We start from the raw sequence: 18,865 nt of genomic DNA on the forward strand, positions 1-18,865 counted from the left end.
ACTCCGCCACCGCCAAAGGTTTAGATGCATATCTGGGCAGCCGTTGTCCAAGTCACACACAAGAACAAATATAACACAGCCTGGTAGTGGTCATCACAAATACGCTTTGATGTTAACGCAGGACATGACGTAGCAACCCATGTTTGATATCCTGTGTACGTCTGTGGGTGGTGTCAGAGAGGCCCAATATGTGCCTGTCAAAAGATTGTTTTTCTCCCCAAACATTTTGTCTTTTTTTGGCAAACCAGACTGCTTCATTTAAAATTAAAAATTTTTAGACATGTATTATTCAATGATGCATAACTACATCTACATTAGCATGCGTGTCAGCATGCTTGCTACATCAATCTAATGTTGGATATGCCCTAGTTGTCCACACAAGCCCATTTTAGATAACAGCAGATTGGAATGTATTCTGACACTTTATTTTGTTAGAAACTTTCCAACTTTTGTCTGGGCCTCCTAAATTTAGGCTCTGATTACAAAGCAAGAAGCCAACAATAATATCTGAATAGGTGGACAGCAGGGACATTTCAAAGAGACAGTCCTCACCTTATATCATCCTCAAGCTATTTTCAGACATTGTCAGATACGGCTTAAACACTAGACTCACGTGCTTTCAGTCAGACCTAACAGATCTCAACTCTCTGGGTATATTTGTGTGAGTCAAATAGTGTTCACTGACAGCCAACTTTCACATCTCCTAGAAGTAGTCCTGTGTGACAAATTATGGAAGGTATTAGTGTTTCTGAGAATGTAAACAAATGCAATTATTTATGAGACCCAGACATTTTGTGTGTGTGTTTGTGTGTGTATGTGTGTGTGTGTGTGTGTGTGTGTGTGTGTGTGTGTGTGTGTGTGTGTGTGTGTGTGTGTGTGTGTGTGTGTGTTTTCAGCCTTGCTTACTCAGCGGCTAGCCTACAGTAAAGTGACAGGGTGCCATGTTTCTTCAGAGGATGAGTCAGACCACAGATGACATGTCTGGCTGGTTAAACAAGGACACATGCCTTCTGAATATCAGAGTGATGTCATTTACATCCAAACCACAAATTACAAAAACTCACAGTGGAAGGCAGATTGGCTGTTGAATCACATGTTTGTTTGAGAAACATTTACAATCTGGGTGAGGAAGATAAATGAGCACTGGCCACCTTGGCACGGAGCTTGGCACCGAGGAGTTTGTGATTGTAATGACAATGACGTGATGATAAACTCCCAGAGCTTTGTGATGCAGACTAGAGAAACCATATGAATATCAGGTAAAGTTTCTTGTCTTTTTGATTTACATCAGCAGGCGCCTTAGACCAGAGAATCTGGATGTAGACAAATAATTAAAGTCAACAGTTTTTCTGCTATTTAGAGTCACTGCTGTTGCCAAGTGTGGCCTCAGTTCTTAATCAAAGTCATAAAGCTGATTCAGATTCTTCAGATTCTGATATTTTCTATTTAGAAGGTAATGTTTTTTATGGAGAAACTGAGCTTTTCAAAAACAGTGTGCGTTAGCAGTTGACAAAACAGTCATGTAGTTGAACACTTTTTCCAATGTCAAGAATAAACTTTGATGCTTTACTTTCAAGCCCACACAGGTGATAAGTCCAAATAGTGCTATAATTGAAATTGCAACGGCTATGTGTGAAAATAACAAGTCAAATGTAGGCAACATTACTTAACACTGGAAACAGGGGATGCACAACAACTTTCTTTTTATACAAAATGGTCAAAGTGACCAGCCAACTCCTATCGTGAAATTTCACATGACTAGAAAGAAAACTCATGGTGTACATATACAATAAAAACTCACACAGACGACATTCAGATGGCGTAAACCAGTGCAATCAAAAAGCCTAACTGTCCACCACAGAGGCTCCAGGTCCAGACCAGGCTGCCTGTGTGTCATCCCCTCAAGTCCTAGATGAACACAGGTCACGTTACTGCTACATTTCTCTGAGGGACACACAGACAAACAAACACACACAACCTCAAATCTCTCTTTCCTTCACTGTCCTTCTATTCAAAACATTTTTTGTTGATTAATGTTTTTTGTCTCTAACCAGTTCCCTCTGCGTTTTCAGATCAGACCACCTACCGTGTAATTCCAGTCATGAATAATCCTGCACTGGGTCTGACGGTAGGAAGATGGATAGAGAAAGAAAGAGGAATAGAGAGAGATGTATTTAATCACACCCTATTTTTGTCTGATTCACACAGCACATGTTAATAAAAATTGAATGATTCATGTTTTGATTTGTCCATGTTTGAGAGATTTTGTGTAAAACCTTTTGCACATTTGGACGGCAACATACCCTCTCTTTTCATATCCACTGAGAAACAAGTGTGTTTTAAGTACTGTATAAACTCATCCTTTCCAGTTTAATTAAATGGGAACAAGAATGAAATGACCAATGAAGAGGAGGTCTCATGACTTGCCAGAAAGAAATCAATCCAGCGGCAAAAAGGTTCTTGAGGAGCAATATCTTAAACTGCCCAAACTTAAGAGATGTGCCGTTTTTCAAAATCAGCCAATTATTTTTGAAGACTGGATTTCCTGTAAAAGCTGCATGCAGACAGAACGTGTGAGAGAAAGACAGAGCAACACAGCAATAAAAAGAAAAGGAAGCAACAGAGAAGCAGAAAAAGCACCAGTTGAGCCGGCCTTTAAGTAGCTCTAAGTATCCACTGTTCCACATCAATCCGGCGATCAGTATTTCAGGATCACTGAGCTGGGGGTTAACCACCACACGGTGCTTTGGACAAAGGTCACCCAGGATAAGCTTGCTGTGAGGTCCAGTGACCCACCCCGAGGAGCCAGACTCGGGGCTCCAGACTGGCCCGGGCTACCTTAATCACCATGACCAGAAAGTCAATACTGTGCACGAGTCAATTACCCAGGGAGGAGAAGTCATGGCGCCACGTGATCTAGGAGTTTCCCTTACCCAGGCAACCAATCTTTCTGACTGCCAAATCATAGGTAACTTATTGGATTCAGTGGAGAAGGAGATCTTTACATTAATAATTCATTCTGTCCATGGCTGCATCTCATCGATGCACACAGCAGGCGAGAGAATGCAAAGCTTGGATGGAAATGAACCTCTCTCGCTAAACTATCTCATTCTCTGCTTCTTTGCTCACTCTGTCCTCTTATTTGTTTCCCCGCTCTTTTTTCCCCATCTCCACCTCCGTCTCCTTATTCATTCTGGTCCACTGGTAATAGCATTCCTGTGCGGTTTCTATCGCCGTTTCGCTGTCACAAATTCTCAATCTCCCACACTTGCTTTCTCCTCGCCGACAGTCAAAAAATAAAAACTGTGGAAAAATCACAAAAAATGGACTATACTTTCTTGCTTTCATATCAAAAATATTTATGCCAATTTAAATTGGTAGGTAAACTATTCTGGAAAAAATACAAATTACACACTATAAAAAAAGGTTATATGCTTATTTTGGGTCTCCTTGTCTATAGTATCCTGGTGCTCTCTTCCTCTCTTTTCTCTTTCCCTTTTCCACTCACCCATGCTGCTCTGATGCTGACAGACCTGTAGTCTGTTCTCCTTCATTGTCATCCTCTCTCCAAATTATCTGTCTTTTTCCATCTCTTTCCTCTCCCCTTCCCTGCGTCCCCTTTTGCTCTTGCCAGTGTTATCCTGGTGGTGATGAAAAGCCTACTATCCCTCTGTGAGCTGCTGTCCCTAATGAGGCTCCTCAGCCACACACCGTATCAAATTAACAGGCTGCACCAACCTATTACAATCCCAACCCACCAGCCGGGCCCCAGGCAGGCGCAGGGCCTCACCTCATTGCATCGGCGATCGCACTTGTGATTGATAAGATGTGGTGTAAACAAAGACAGAAGGGCTGGAGACAGCAGAAGTAGATGCATTTAAGATAAACACATCTCTATTTTTTCTGGAAAGAAAAATATCAGCCTTTCCAGTGAGTAATTATCCTCTTGATGGAATAAGTAATGAGAGGGAAAGGTCACAGATTGCCTGAGTAAAGAATATCCGTTTTATATTCGTCGAAGCAACAGTAATTATTGCCAAAGATTCCTAAGGCCTCTCTGAAATGGAAGTTTTAGACTAATAATACACACTGGCCATTTGCAAACTTGTTTCTATTTTCTTTAAATGCCTGCTGCAAAACTATTCATTTTAATTATTTTACGTAGTATTTTGGCAGCAGAAACGTCCAAAAATGTCTTCATTGGTTCACCATCAGGCACGAAATACTCCTCTTGGAAGGGAATGTATGCACAGGAGAGTGTGTTATGCTGTAACCATCCATCTGGCTAATTGGATCTTGAATCTTGGAACACACACTTGACATGCTCTGATAAGGTTATTATCTCCCTTGTGCCTTTATGGTGCTGGTTCACTATTTTAACTAGTTAGTCGCCTCAAGTTTAAGCATGGCATTTTCCTTATAACTGTGAAGAGAGAGGAATGTCAGACAGCATGTCCTCATGAGCCAGCAGATGCACTAAAGAAAATGACAGTTGGGTGATACAGCATTAATTTAAATACTACACGTGTGTTCATTGTAGCACTGAGATGTAAACAGATGGAAAAATAAAAAATAAAAAAAAGGAAAAGGTAAATGTTTAAATCAAGCCACAATAATGGTTGGATTACCCTGCGAGGAGAGATAACGCTGTGTGTTTCTGGAAGACAAACCCAGAGAAGGTCATTCGTGAATAAATGTCACAAATAAATTGGTTCCCAGAGAGAGAAAAGAAATACCCCAGGGTTATTTTACAAGACAACAAGGCTCCTATAAAAGATCTTAGTCCATAGTCTATTACTGTGAAGACAGGAATGTCCTAGAGTATTACGTCCTGGCTAGACTGATAGAGAGGACCAGAAACCCGGTGAGAGAAAGACAGATGCAGGCAGAGAGAGAAAATGAGACATGAAATAGGAGACAAAAAAATGAAGATATGATAGACAAAGAAAAGGAATGGGAGAGACGGACCACAACACAAAGCGATAGACAAGAGAAAATGTTAAGAGGCTACATACAAGAGAAAAAGAGAGAAAATACAGACAATCTCTGTTGAGAGATGCAGTGCTGGTCTAAGATGACGGCTTCATCACTGTGTGCTGGTTCTTCAAACCTCCCTCATTCAACCCTGTTGTCAACAGGCTTCCCCAGCTACATTACTCACACTGCAATAGTAGTTACAGGCTGCTCTCCTCTGACAGCTCACAGACAGAGACATAACCCATTTCCATTTACCTACCAGATGAAGTTTCTGCTACACATCAATTGTGAAGCATGGCAAACGGATATTGCGTCAATATTTTGCCAGCTAACGTTACCATTTCATTTTTCTCCTGATAGTTCTCCTTTCAATGCATTATCAATTAACATGAAGTCTGTAATCAGTTTTATCTGGGATACCATTATTTAGCAACAATCATATGCACCTAAGTCCCGTTTACAAACACACACGCATGCATGCACACACCACACTCTCACACACACACACACACACACACACACGCAATACAAAATCAAGCGTTGAGGAGAGGATATCAGTCCTGGGTTATGAGTAAAGCCTCATCAAACAACACAAGGACAAGGTGAATCCAGTATTGATCCTGATGCACTTAGACTGCAGAGGAGCATGTCCCAAAACGTAAGGTTAGAGAAGGGGTCTACTCCAACACCGGCACTGAGCCTGGACTTCTATCCTATTAAGACAGTTTGTACAGCATTTACTCAGAAAGGTACAGTGGATATGATTCTTGTTTTTGGTTTGACTGATATTTTTTGAAAAATACAGTTTACTGGTGTAAAGCCTCACAACTCCTGCCATTGGATCGGCATATCAACATTGCCTGGACAACGTAGACTAATTTAATGAAGCATGTTTGTGAGAAGCTCTCACTAACTACCTCGCAGCACAGCACACTCTGAATGTTTTTGTACTGGCTTCAGTGGACTTTGCATTTGTGTCCTCTTAGTGTTTATCTGGTGTTCCCTTCTTTTTTCTTCTTTTATTGGTGTTCATCATCTGTTCCTGTCGTGTCCTTCAACAGCTGCAAAGTGCTAGCCGCCCACTCGCACACACTCACACCTAAAAGCTCTCTGTCACACCAGAGTGTCAACAGGCCAGATTTCCTCTCCAGATTGACTGTAGCCGGCAATCAGATTGGTGCCAACCATGTCCCTGTCTATTACTAATTCACTAAGACTGTCATCCTATCTCTTTCGCTCAGCCTCTCTCTCACTCTTTGTCTCACAAGCCAGTAGTCGGAACAAAAACCTCCATCAAGTAACTGCCTGCAACAAATATACAAGCTACAGCCTTAAATTCCATCAGAACTTCAGGCAAAATGGATAGTTGAAATATCAAATGAACCCAAAGTGTGTTTATGTCCATAACAAGTGTGCATATGAATGTGCGTATTAACAGACCTCCATCGTATGTGCTGCAGGCTCTGAGTAGCCAGCAGCAGGTATGAATTCTGCCCTGTCCTCCTCTGCAGTGGCCCAGACATGGATTAATGGTGTCATTAATCTTACCTTTAAAATGAATGACTTCAGCACCTCCAACCTGCGCCAGAGTGGCTGCCCAGACGATCCGCCCATCCCCCACCCCCCCTCGTGCTCCAAAACCCTCCTTACCCATTCAGCTGTAACGGATGGATAGTGGGTCTGCCATCCTATACATCCTTGGCTTGGCACAGCATGGCACAGAGGGAAATCAGAGGCCAGTAGCAATGCTCTTGCCAGTACACACCACTTCCTCAGCCAGTCTTGCTTCTTGTTCTATGTCTGAGTGTCCACGTGTGTGGCCATGTGCAATGCAAAGCAAAAATATCCTGATCATAAGTGCAAACAAATGTTACTATGAGCAAATAGTAGTAAGTATTGTATGTAAGTATTCTCACTGACTAAATTAGTAACTTTAAGTAAGTTTAAGGCTGTACAGTATGTGCCAAATGCGTATACCTTTGGTGATGCAGTTGTTGCTATTATGTCAGTCGCCCTTTGCAAACCCTCATTCCAGATAGCAAAAGGAAAAATCATAAGAACGTGGCTGGCATAACAACAAAAGCTTAGCGGGATTGTGATAGTGCACCTCCAGTTTTGGGTTCCTTCAAGATACATGCAATTTAAAAAAACATAAACAGCACATATAATGCTGCGCTCCAACCAGTACGGCATGTGTCAATATTTTGTGGAAATGTCAGGTATATTGACACTTGTCCAGCTAAAGCCACGCATTGTGTGAGTAATCCGAACTACAGTGCTGGGCAACATTCATCACTAAGTGAGGGGGAGGGAGGTTATCAGGCTAGGGCTGGAGATTTTTCCTTTCATCAATAAGTCTACAGCAGGGCCTGAACTTTTTTGACCACCAGCCACCGTGGCAGGTGGATAATCCACTTTTTTGCCTCATAAAAGGTGAAAAACAGGAATTGCTGTGTCTCTATAATCCTATCCTGTCCTATTAATGGTAGCCTACACATGGACATTGCTGTAGGCCTAGCAGGGGGGCCTGCCTCGATAATCCAGCACAATGGCATTATTTCCTGTCCTGGGCTGGGAAACACATTCATAAGGTTTCATAAAGTAGATTTTGGACTTTAACTTATCAATGCACCTACAATAATGCCAATGTGGCAGGTAGATTGACAGTGTTACCCGGCAATTGCAAAATTCACCCGCATTTGGGGTGAATTTCCGGGTGTTAATATCAGGTCCTGGTCTACAGTCTTCCTACTTCCCGCTCTCTCCTATACTTCCAATCTTTGGCTTTGCCAAATGACCCTCCACGCCAGAGGCAACGGCCCTTTATCCAGTAAGCCAGTCACACAAACACACACAGCCATAACCCTTTACACTGTATGTTAGTGTAAAAAATGTGGAAACACGCAAAACTATTTTTAAACCATCAGTTTAGCCGAGAAATGTTTTTCAGCTGGATACAGTTACACAGCTTACTACAACCTTATTCTCTTGTTCTGGCCACTAACAGTCACATTACACAAATTGCAGCTGTCATTTGAAGTGGATAGTGGTGCTACATAGTACAGCAATTACACAAAGTCTCCACATGGTTCTTCGAAACATCCTGATTGTTTTTCAGTTTCTCCCACAAAAAACATAATTAGTTAAATGTGTAGCTGAGTCACTGGTTTCAACCAAGGACAACAGAAAAGCCATGCTTAGTTACAAAGGGAATGGTATTTAGCAGAGATATTGCTTCACAATTTTCGTGTTAAACGTCTTCTTAGCTAGAGCTTTTCTGTCTTGTTTCCTCCAGTTTGTATCCGACTCAACAGAAGAGTCACACCAAGTTGGTGGAGAAAGCAGAGGAACAATGAATGTTTGACTAACCAACAGTATTAAACTAGAAGGGAATCTATTACTGCAAGTTTGCATACTTTCATTGTATCATGAAACTGAGTCTGTTTGTTTCATCAGATAGCAAGCTTAGTTCTATCTGTTTTGATCAGGACCAACAGCAAGATTGCTATCAGACTACACCTGCCTGCCAAAATGAACAGTGTATAGTGAAACACCATTACACCTTGATATAAATTATTATTTGCTAAGATTACAGAGTAACAAACCTGCTGAATGAAACTGCAATTCCACTCCAGAAGTTGCAGTTCACACCAGGGAGATCTTGTTACTCTTCTGTTCTCCAGCTTTGCTCTCATTACACTGTGCATTTTGTTGACAAGACCATTTTTTTAAAGATTAAAATAATATGACTCCAACAATAGCACCAAGCCAAAAAGAGACCACCTGATACCAGTTCTGGCACAGTGGAGCATTGGTTTTGCATCACTCAGTAGCACCCTGTCAGATCGGCGTGTATTAACTGTCAGTCATTCCTCATGGGATCATGTAGATGTGACAAGCGGGTAGCTCGCTTCTGACAAAATCTGGATAACACTGAATGGGGCGTAGTAATGACTAGTCAGGAAGCAGGGTGGGACAGTGGACTGTTTTCTTTTTATATAAATGAACATCCTGTAGTGATTAGAACATCTTAAAACTAGATCATTGTAGCTGTGTACTCAGGGTCATGTTTTTACCTAAAAAGACGAATAGGAGGATGCTGTGTTTCAGGGTGTCTTACTCTTAGGTCATCGTTTAGAGAATTATTTCTGCACCTTTGTGGCCCTAACCTCTAGCCCAACAGCGAAACCAACATGTATTTCTTTAGGGGCCCTGTCAACAAAAGTAGTCATCACTCACAAAGCTTATATTGACACATTTTAAATATAGCCCAAACACATAAGGTAAATATACATCCTACTATGAGGCTTAGCAGTGTAGCTGCCTTGATACTTTTGCAACGTAACCTCTCTACTACCCGTCTTCAAGATAACACATGACATGTTAGGATTTATGGTTTTATTTATTGTAGATGCAATTTCCAGTTTTGGATGCCTGGTCAAGTTGTTAGTTTTGAGGATGCTGTGAACTCAGCCATTCAAATGCTCTGTGAGTCAGTGCCCTGATGACTAAAACACACTTCCTGCTAAACACACTAGCTCACATGGAAACCTCTCCCACATCGTGTGCAATAGTATAATAAATACTTTGTGTTCTATTATTTTATTGCATTTTCGTAAATTCATCAGAATTCTGTAATGCGAAAAGTTTTAAATGAAATGTTTTAACTACAATATACATTTTTTTGTACAGTTTTTTTCCTGAATCATCAACATTTTAAGTGTCCCTGTATGTCCTATGTTATATTTACAAAAAGTCCCTAATCTTGTCTGTAAACAGCTAATGACAACAAAGAGGTGGTGAAATTCTTAAAGATTAGTGTTGAAGTGGTAAAAAAAGAGCAGTGTCAGTTAATTGCATGGCCCAAATACTTTTAAACAGTAGTTGTGAAGCACGAAGAAGGATGAGGGTGTTAATTATTCACTTCCCCGTCCAGTTTGAAGCTACTGGCCTTGCAGTCCATGTTTATTTATATAGTAGCTGCCTATAATCAGCTAGAGTAATGCATAAATGTGTTGCTGAGGTAATTTTTAAGCAATCTTGTAAATGCACCAAGGCAGATGTGATGGAAAAGAAAAGAAAACCAGAGATTAGAGGATAAGTGCAGGATTGTTGTACGCTATACTGACAACAAACTAAAACAATTTCCCCATTCTTATGGTGCAGACTTCCAGAATTGTTAAAAAAAAAAACACCTTTGAGAAGTGCGAGTGTCGGTGCATGCTCCGGATATGCCTCAAGTCACAGCTCTGGGCAATAAAAGCAGGATTACAGGACAAGAAATGTGCTGCTGCATGTACCTGCAGTCGCCTGGGGTGGGTTTTCACTCTTGTGAGTGAGTGAGGAGGAGATGGAAACCATTCAGCACACCATGCCTCCATTCTTTTCTCACAAATCGTCCCCATAAAGTAACCCACTGATGCTGTAACATGAATTTGTTTCCACTATCTCTGCCTCCAGGTCTCTCTCCAATCACTCTCTTTGCCTTTCTGTTTTAGTCTCAACCAGTCTCTCATGGTTCTCTTTTCCACTCTCTTTGTGTCTTATGTGACTACTTTCCCTTTCCCTTCCTCATCCCTCTTTCAGTGTCCCCACCTCTGAACGTGTTCTCTCACCCACTCAGGCCATTGCCAAAGATTCATGGCATTTAAACTTTGGAGCCAACAGGGGGCTTAGCACCACACTATCATGAGTAATTGAAATAATCTACTCCATTGCTAATGACTCATCCCATTGGCACTAAATGCTATTCTCCACATCATTGGGAGTGTGGTGCAGGAGGTGCCAGTGCCGGAGACATTTCCTAGCACATTTCTCAGAAAAGGGGGGGAGGGAGGGAGGGAGGGAGAGAGTGAGAGAGAGAGAGAGAGAGAGAGAGAGAGAGAGAGAGAGAGAGAGAGAGAGAGAGAGAGAGAGAGAGAGAGAGAGAGAGAGAACACCCATCTACTGTGAGACAAATATTATGGAAAACATCAAGATTTTCCCTCCAGGCATTCTGGCCCTGTTGCACAACTCTCCTTCCGCTAAATGACTGAGCATGACCTGAAAGATTGGATGTGGACAAATTGAAGTTACAACTTTGACAATGTGTATAATAAATTGACCACTGGCATGAAATATATCACACCGGAGGGGTTATTTCTGTCTGATACCCCCACGCACATTCGCACACCTCAACACTCACTTTAGGTGTGGTGGTGTGGCTATCGATTGAGAACTGGCATGTGGACTGGACAGCAGTGTGTTTAAACGGGAGAGCTCAATCATGCAAGCGGTTGGAATAACTGGCCTTCTTTGCACTGTGGGCACTGTGGGAAAACTCTCACATGGCCGTTTGCCTGCCTTGATAAATGGGGAGTATGACGTTGATAGTATGTTCATTGAGAAATGCATTGACGCAGACTGCTCTTCATTACTAGCCCAGCCCCTTGTCAGTGTAACAAGTCTCAACAGTTACAACAATGTATGAGTGAACAAAGTCAAGTGGAGCAGAAAAAGTAACACTGCTAAAGACAGCTCCTCTGGTGATTATATGCTGTTGCTTGTGTTGAGGTATGCAGGGAAGGTCATGTTGACAGCTGTGGAGGTGTTTGTGTGTGTGTGTGTGTGTGTGTGTGGGGGGAGGGGGGGGGTTGCAGTGAACATATCTGTATGTATTTATATGTGTGAAAGACAACAAGACAAGATACCGAAAGATTATGTGTGAGAGTGAAATCTGCAGCAACCTTGCACACATTTGAAATACATACACCCACATACAAGATATACAGCTTCAACACCATTACTTGACATGCCAGAAGACTAGCTGGCACACATGCACGCACGCTAGCACGCTAGCACGCAAACACTCACACACACACTAACATAAACTAACAAAAACACACACACACAACAGACTTGACATGGATACAAAGATAGCAACATGTACATAGCACACGCTGACGCGTGTAGACATGACAAACATCCAAGGCACTTTGGAAAAACACGCAGGAAATGACAGAAGACAGAGTGGCTGCGCACGTCTTCACATAACTGCAGGTGGAGCCCCACTTGGCAGCCCCTGTGGAGCAGAATGCTCCACACGGGGGTGGTGCTGGCTTTTCAGGTTAAGGAAGTCATGACATGCCCCTCCAGCAGGCCCATAAATCAGTGGCTCAACCTCACTAAGGGTAGCTCCTGGGAGAGAGAGAAACACATAGCACACACAAGCACGAGCACCAGCCAGTTCAGCATACACACACACACAAAGTCACGTACACGTGCATGACAGTCTGGTACCGCTTCCCTGGGTGTGTGTAACAAGCATAGTGTGTGTGCGCTGTGCATACGCCTAGGCATATTTTTACTAATGTGCTGTTAAAATAACAATAAAATACGTTACTATTGACTTTAGACCAAGTTTCTGTTGGTCAATGGCACGACCATTTCCCGCTGCCTCAAGATAGAATACTGGTGCTGGACGGTTAATTGACAACCGCATCAGTCATAAACTAGCAAAGACAATTGCGTCGGGCTTTGCGCTGTGTCGGGATGCAACATGGGGCCCTGTGTGTTTAAGGTTTCAACTTAATTTGACTTTACACTTTCTGACATTTTGTAATTTAACAAAAAAAAAACTGGTTAATTGGTCACTTTAGTTTAACCAATGTGGGTGGGGCCTTAGACATCGCATCTATGCAGTAATCTCATTTTGTCAGTACGCTTTCAAAATGATGAAAAAATAATACAGGAAGCGTTTGGAACACAAGGAAGGTGTAGTTCAACAATGCCGTGTGCCTTGAAATTCTTTTCTCTTGGGGAGTTATAGAGGATAGGTAGCCTTGAAATACTGTAAGGAGCTTCTTAAATAATTCACATTTCACTGAGTGGAATCACATAAGCAGCAAATACAGGACACACAGACGTCTGATTAGCCGTTTATAGCCATGGATGTTTTTGTGCAACAAGCTTTTTGTTCTCTAGAATAATAGAACATTAATTGCCTTCCTGTAGCTTGTAGATAAAATTGGATCATTGCTACATGTTATGTACGTCAACTGCTGTACAAATTGTACAACTTGAGGCAGTTAACCTTTAGATTTGAGAACCAGTTTTTGCATTCAATAGATTTCTAGTAACCTACAACAACAATACAATGCAAAACAATAGAGGCTCTAAACCATATACACTCCATCACTACAACTTCCTAAATTAAAATTGGGAAGCAAAATCCCCAAAATGTTTTTCTGGACATTGCCATTTAGTAGTACCTCATGTAAATGAGAGCTTTAGGGAGATTTCTCATTCCATGAAATCATTTATGGAACATCTTAGTCACATTATTGCTTTACAGAGTACCTATAGTCAGATCATCCCCTAATCTCTGCTAAATGCAAACCACGTGATGACTTAACACTAAATATACTAATCTGAGGTGTTCAGTTCCAAGAGGTTACGACATGCTAATGCTTCTGCATGTGTCAGAAAACATGGAATATGGAGCTACAAACAGGAATTTCCCAAGTCGATATGCGAGATTGATATCCAGACCTTTTATGTAGGAAATAATGACTATATGTAGTAGTAGTAGTAGTAGTAGTAGTAGTAGCAGTAGTAGTAGTAGAGTGTGTGTGTAGGCCTTCCTGTCAAGTGAGATTAAAGCCGACAGCAGCTCAAAGTAAATCGTGCATTGAACTTGAAACTTAAAGGTTGTCTGTGAAGACAAACTAAAGATGTCAGCCAGTCTGATTTATTTTTACTCTACTTCTAAGAATTAATTGGAAACACTTTTTATGAGAAGCTATTTGTTACACACCCTTGAATTTTACAAGTTGAGACAGCTATAGCCCATTTTACAGTATGAGCAGGTAGACTAACCTTTTTATAGATAATATGAATCTGGCTGGTGGTAAATTAAAAATGTATTCTGACAACCATAAATGGTAGAATTTTGTTTTTTTAGGCATGTTTGGGGTTTTGTATCCACCTGCATCCATCTGTGCAAGAGCCGAGAAGAAAAGAAGAATGAGGCTCTTAGAGCTACGGCTAACTAACTTTTAACTTAACTGGTTATATGCCACGAAGGGGCATCACTCTTTGCAAAAATAGTGTTACCTATACTGTATATACTGTATAAAAATAAAGAACTAAGGTAATCTACAGCCAGAAAAACTTGCGTATTGCTAACAGTGCAGGTTGTCATCGAGTACAAAAACCCTGTCTTGCCTCTCTCTCCTTTTTAGCCAACTAAATTCTGAGTGTGCAGGTCTGTCTGACCGCTATACTGTCAGAATTAGAAATGCAGCAATAACTCTATATCCACAGTCAGTGTGCTGATGTGACATATGTTACCAATAAATGAAACCTAACATTTGGAGCAGTTACCCATTATTATACTTTTAGAGTTTCCACAATCATTATTATGTATTATGGGTGCTATAAGCATGATTAATATAACATTGTAACCCATACTCATCAATGTTGTGTGTCTGAGCTACTTTTTAGACATTTGATTAAACTATTCTGTAGACATCATGGTCCTGTTTACAGGTGAAAGTATCAAATATTGTTTAATGTACCCTCTTCTAATTATGCCATTCCTACCTCCATTGTCTAGTGCCTGTGGAACCACCAATCCATGTATTAAATCCATGGATCATTTTGAATATTAAAGGATGACAGTAGAGCCAAAGAAATCCACTAACAGCTCTATTTAAAACAACATCCTGCCCACTCAGTCAAAACAGCAGACAAAAAAAGAAAAGCAGTGGCAATCAATAGATATGATGGATGATAGCAAGGAGGCTGAAAACAAACAACACCACTGCAGGTTTCAAGGACAGGAGCAACCAGAAACAACAACAAAAACTAAGCTGAAGACTTCATCAGATCAAACAGACAATAGCTGCCAGCATAGTTTAGTTTGCCAATACAGCCAAATACAGAACTGTGTCGGGATGAATTCCAAAAAGCACAGAATTACCTGGAGTCAGTTCAAGATTCAAGTGATACCACAAAAGCCATGCTCAGATTTTTTTTTCTTTAAAGCGTCCTCCACCTGAGGGAAGCGATAAATCTTGAGTTTTTCTACTCAGTTGAGGCAATGACTGGGCCAGAGGTCAAACCAGTAAGACAGATGAAAACAAGAGATTGTCTAGAGGCCCGTTAAAAGAAAATTGCTGAGGAGGGACAGAGACATTCATGTCCTGCCTCTGTGGGAGCAATGGAAGTGATTGTGTGTGTGTGTGTGTGTGTGTGTGTGTTTTTTATAAATATGTGCAATATGTGCTAGAGGTTTAAAAGGTACCCATGAATTGCAGATGATATGACTGGGTTGCTATTTCAAGGTATACATATTGATATCTGGTAGTCATCCAAGTTCCAGACACATCCATTTGAGGTCTGACAGTCATACAAACATTTTTTGTTAAAATTCCTTTCTTCGGTAAGAAGGTCTGTTGACGAGAGGAAAACAGTTGCCACATGTTTTGCTCTCTCCACATTTTTCATAATTTCTCCTCTCTTTCTGCACATTCTTTGTTCTTAGTCATTGCTGTGCTCACTTAGCCACAGTACGAATGTGCGCAGTGAGAAAGTTGTGTGGAGAATGTGGTGCAGCTGAATTCTTATGTTAGCACACAGCTATTGTTGTCCCTTCCTGGAAATCCCAGCAAGTGGCTGTCTCAACATGCACACAGTTGAGCGGAAAGAACACATTTAAAAATCACCTCTTTTTATTGGACCTAACGGGTGTTTTTAAATCACTTACGGGGTTGTATAATTTGTTGGGGAAAAGTCACTGCTACTGAAAATGTTTTCAAAGCAGTCGTTCATGTCACACAGGTCATTTTTGCTCTGCTGCACCTGTCATGTGAAGCGACAATAGGACATCTTTGAGCCTCTTCATCAATTCGCCGCTTTAAATCAAATACATACATATGCAAAATCAAACAGCATAACAATGAATGGTCCACTGGGACATGCAACATAAAATTATAGCAAAGACACAAAGTCATTACTTGTCACTTAACCTGCAATTACTGAAGGTTTGAAGGTTTACAGAGGTTGCTGTGTGACACAGAAAAGAGTTATTAGAAAACTGAAATCCTGCTGTCTACCTGCCATCATCTTCTGGGCCTCATACGGCTCCATGTAGCCATCATTCTCAGTCGTCACTTTTTCTGTGCTGGTCTGAGTGCCACCAGCCTGCTCAGCATCGAAAGGGTCCGCATAGTCTTCAAGGATAATGAGCTGCAGAAGAAATGAAAAACAAAGAAAGGTGAAAAAAAGCAGGAGGGGAATTCATTTTGCTGCTCTGTTGAACAATACAATATGGGTAGGTGTCAGGAGAGTTGCCTTACAGATACTGCTGCGGCCCAGGACAGGACCAAGTGATATCCACTGAGGCAGGACGAGAGATAAAGGGAGAAACAGACATAAATAACACCCCACCTCTGTATGCCTCAGCACACCACCACAATGCCTCAGCTTTTAGCCTTACAGCACGCTCTTTGCTACTGCTGGTCTGCCTAATTACATGAGTAACAGGCCTACATTTCAAAGTAGAGGAAAGAAGACCACAACTGCTCAACTTTCTTAAGAGAAACAATTTGGCTGATTTATGCCAAACTGGCAGTGAGCCACGGCTAATTGCAGTCTTTCTCTTTTGCTGAGCATTTAGTGCAGTAGATGGCAATTAGGTGGATGTCCCAAGACCCAGAAATACAGCTCAAACCTTTAGGGAGCAGAGAAACAGCCCGCATCTATAGTGCCTTGGGGGGATATTTGTTTTCTTGAAATGTTTGCTTCCTCTACCAGGACACCGCTTTAAAAATAAAGATCTACCCTTTGAAAGGAAATACAAGTAAGCAATCCATCCTCTTGGACACTGGATCTAATGAGGGGGTGTAACTGTAGGGGTTTGGGCCTGCTGTTAGAAAACTGACTTTTTCTTTGCTAAGGCTCCTAAGAGTTTAGTCCTGCCAATCAGTTGGGATGAGGATAATGTTCTGTAATTTAAATTGTTTTCAATTCTATTTTACTTATAGTATCAAATCCCAACAAGAGTTATCTCAAGACACTTTACAGATAGAGTAGGTCAAGACCACACTCTATAAGTAAGACCCAGCAATTTTCCAAGTGCAAGCAACTTGGAAATATTTAAATAGTAAAAGGTTTTTATTCTTGTCTTTTAAACATTGATTACATTAATGCCAGATTATGCCTTTAAGAAAAGATTTTTTTATTACAGACCAGTATTATACTACAGATACGTTATCTGTAGTGGGGTTCTCATTTTAAATTGTCCTTTATTTTGGTTTGTATTGTGAATTTTGTAGTAAAACTGTAGCTTTCAGTTGTCCCCCTACCACTCCAATTGTAAAACTGACATTTAAAAATATGCAATAATGCAACAACAGTAAAACAAGTACTTGGGTCTGTATTTTCATTTCTATTTACAATTCAATATTGCATCTTGCTGCTGTCAGTCCCATAGAAGAACATGACAATGCGGCGGTTTTGGAACTATACAGGCTTACATGAACTACGTGACCACGGCGCTAGCGAGATCAAAGAGTGTTGCAACTCTCTCTCTCTGACTGGCACTACACCCTCTGAGTCATGTGTGAGAGGAAGGGATTTTGTCTCATTATAAAAAAGCTCATCACTCATCTAGTGGACTGGGCCGGGCGGGGCAGGCTGGTGGACTGAGCCTCGTGCACGCCGGGCTATGCCTCCACCTAGCCAGCTATCCAGAGAACAACCACTTCCCATCTTGCCACAGAGGGGGCACAGTTCCCAGAAGCACACCCCATATGCGGGCCACCCGTGAGAAGGCCAGACAAACACGCACGCGCACACACACACCAAGACTAAGAAAAGCAAGTAAAATGTACAAGCGTATTGAAAATCTGGGAGTTATGTTACAGCTGGGAAAGTACCAACATTTTTAAAGTACTGATCGAGGTCAAATGTCTTTTCTTTTTTTTTTACTTCTAGGAATATTTCAAGTGTTAAATGCTTAAACGTTCACTAGGGATAACTTGTAAGCTGCTTAGTGACAGAGAAACGCTGGCAGGTATATTTTCATGTACACCTCCACTATACATGGATTAGGCAATAATAGCAAAGGAAGTTAGTACCACGGATGTGTTTCATAGCAGCTACTGTGTGTTAAATCCACCATCCTCAATATTCCCTTTCCATCTGTTTTGGGGAAAATAACTTTTTCTGCCACGGCATAATTATGGGTTACTCAAATGTTTTGCTTCTGTGAATTCAAGCAGAGGGAAAAATCCAATACAAACATTGTCCTACTTTGTTTTTGTGGCACAGAAATATACATTATTCACCCAAATTTAATTAAAAGTAAGCCATTTAGATCAGCAGCATCTTTGTGGTCTCAGAGATCCCCAAACTCTGCATATGAATGTATTACAGCCGCAGTGTCATTACCATCTCACACCTTGTTGCATAGAAACTCATCCATCAGTAATTAGCATGTGCCAAACCAACCTCAGATACAGTCACTGCAAACACAGCCCAAACCTAAGAATAAGTTACCCTCACTAAAAAAACAGATGAATCACCTAAATAGGAGGGATGGAGGCTAGTGCCCATTTTGACTGCGGTCCACATACTGTAGCAGAATTGCTCGAGGTTTGAGACCATAGCCCACAAATGTGATAAAACACTCCATATGCTGCATCTTACATTCCCTCCAGCAGCTTCAGATGACAGAGGTAGTTTAGATATTTGCCCACAAAGAGGTTTTAGCAGCATTCGCACATTAAACTTCCCAAAACATCATGCACCTTCATGTGCCAAAGGATGTTTGGGCATGTTTCAGGAAATAACGGGAATCACTCATCGAGTTATGTGGGGAACCACTCCAAAACACATGACATCA

At 41.3% G+C, this 18,865-nt stretch overlaps 1 protein-coding gene across 5 annotated transcripts in view; it reads right to left on the reverse strand.

The window, feature by feature from the left end:
* zgc:158464 (uncharacterized protein LOC791139 homolog) overlaps positions 1-18,865 on the reverse strand; it is a 95,384-nt gene that overhangs the window by 61,209 nt on the left and 15,310 nt on the right. For all 5 annotated transcript variants that reach the window (XM_034882711.1, XM_034882704.1, XM_034882710.1 and 2 more), the window contains exon 2: positions 16,074-16,206. In XM_034882711.1, coding sequence (XP_034738602.1) covers positions 16,074-16,206 — 133 coding nt within the window. The remainder of the gene's footprint in view (positions 1-16,073; positions 16,207-18,865) is intronic.

The sequence above is a fragment of the Etheostoma cragini genome, chromosome 1 (assembly GCF_013103735.1).
Source record: "Etheostoma cragini isolate CJK2018 chromosome 1, CSU_Ecrag_1.0, whole genome shotgun sequence".
Classification (NCBI taxonomy): Eukaryota; Metazoa; Chordata; class Actinopteri; order Perciformes; family Percidae; genus Etheostoma; species Etheostoma cragini.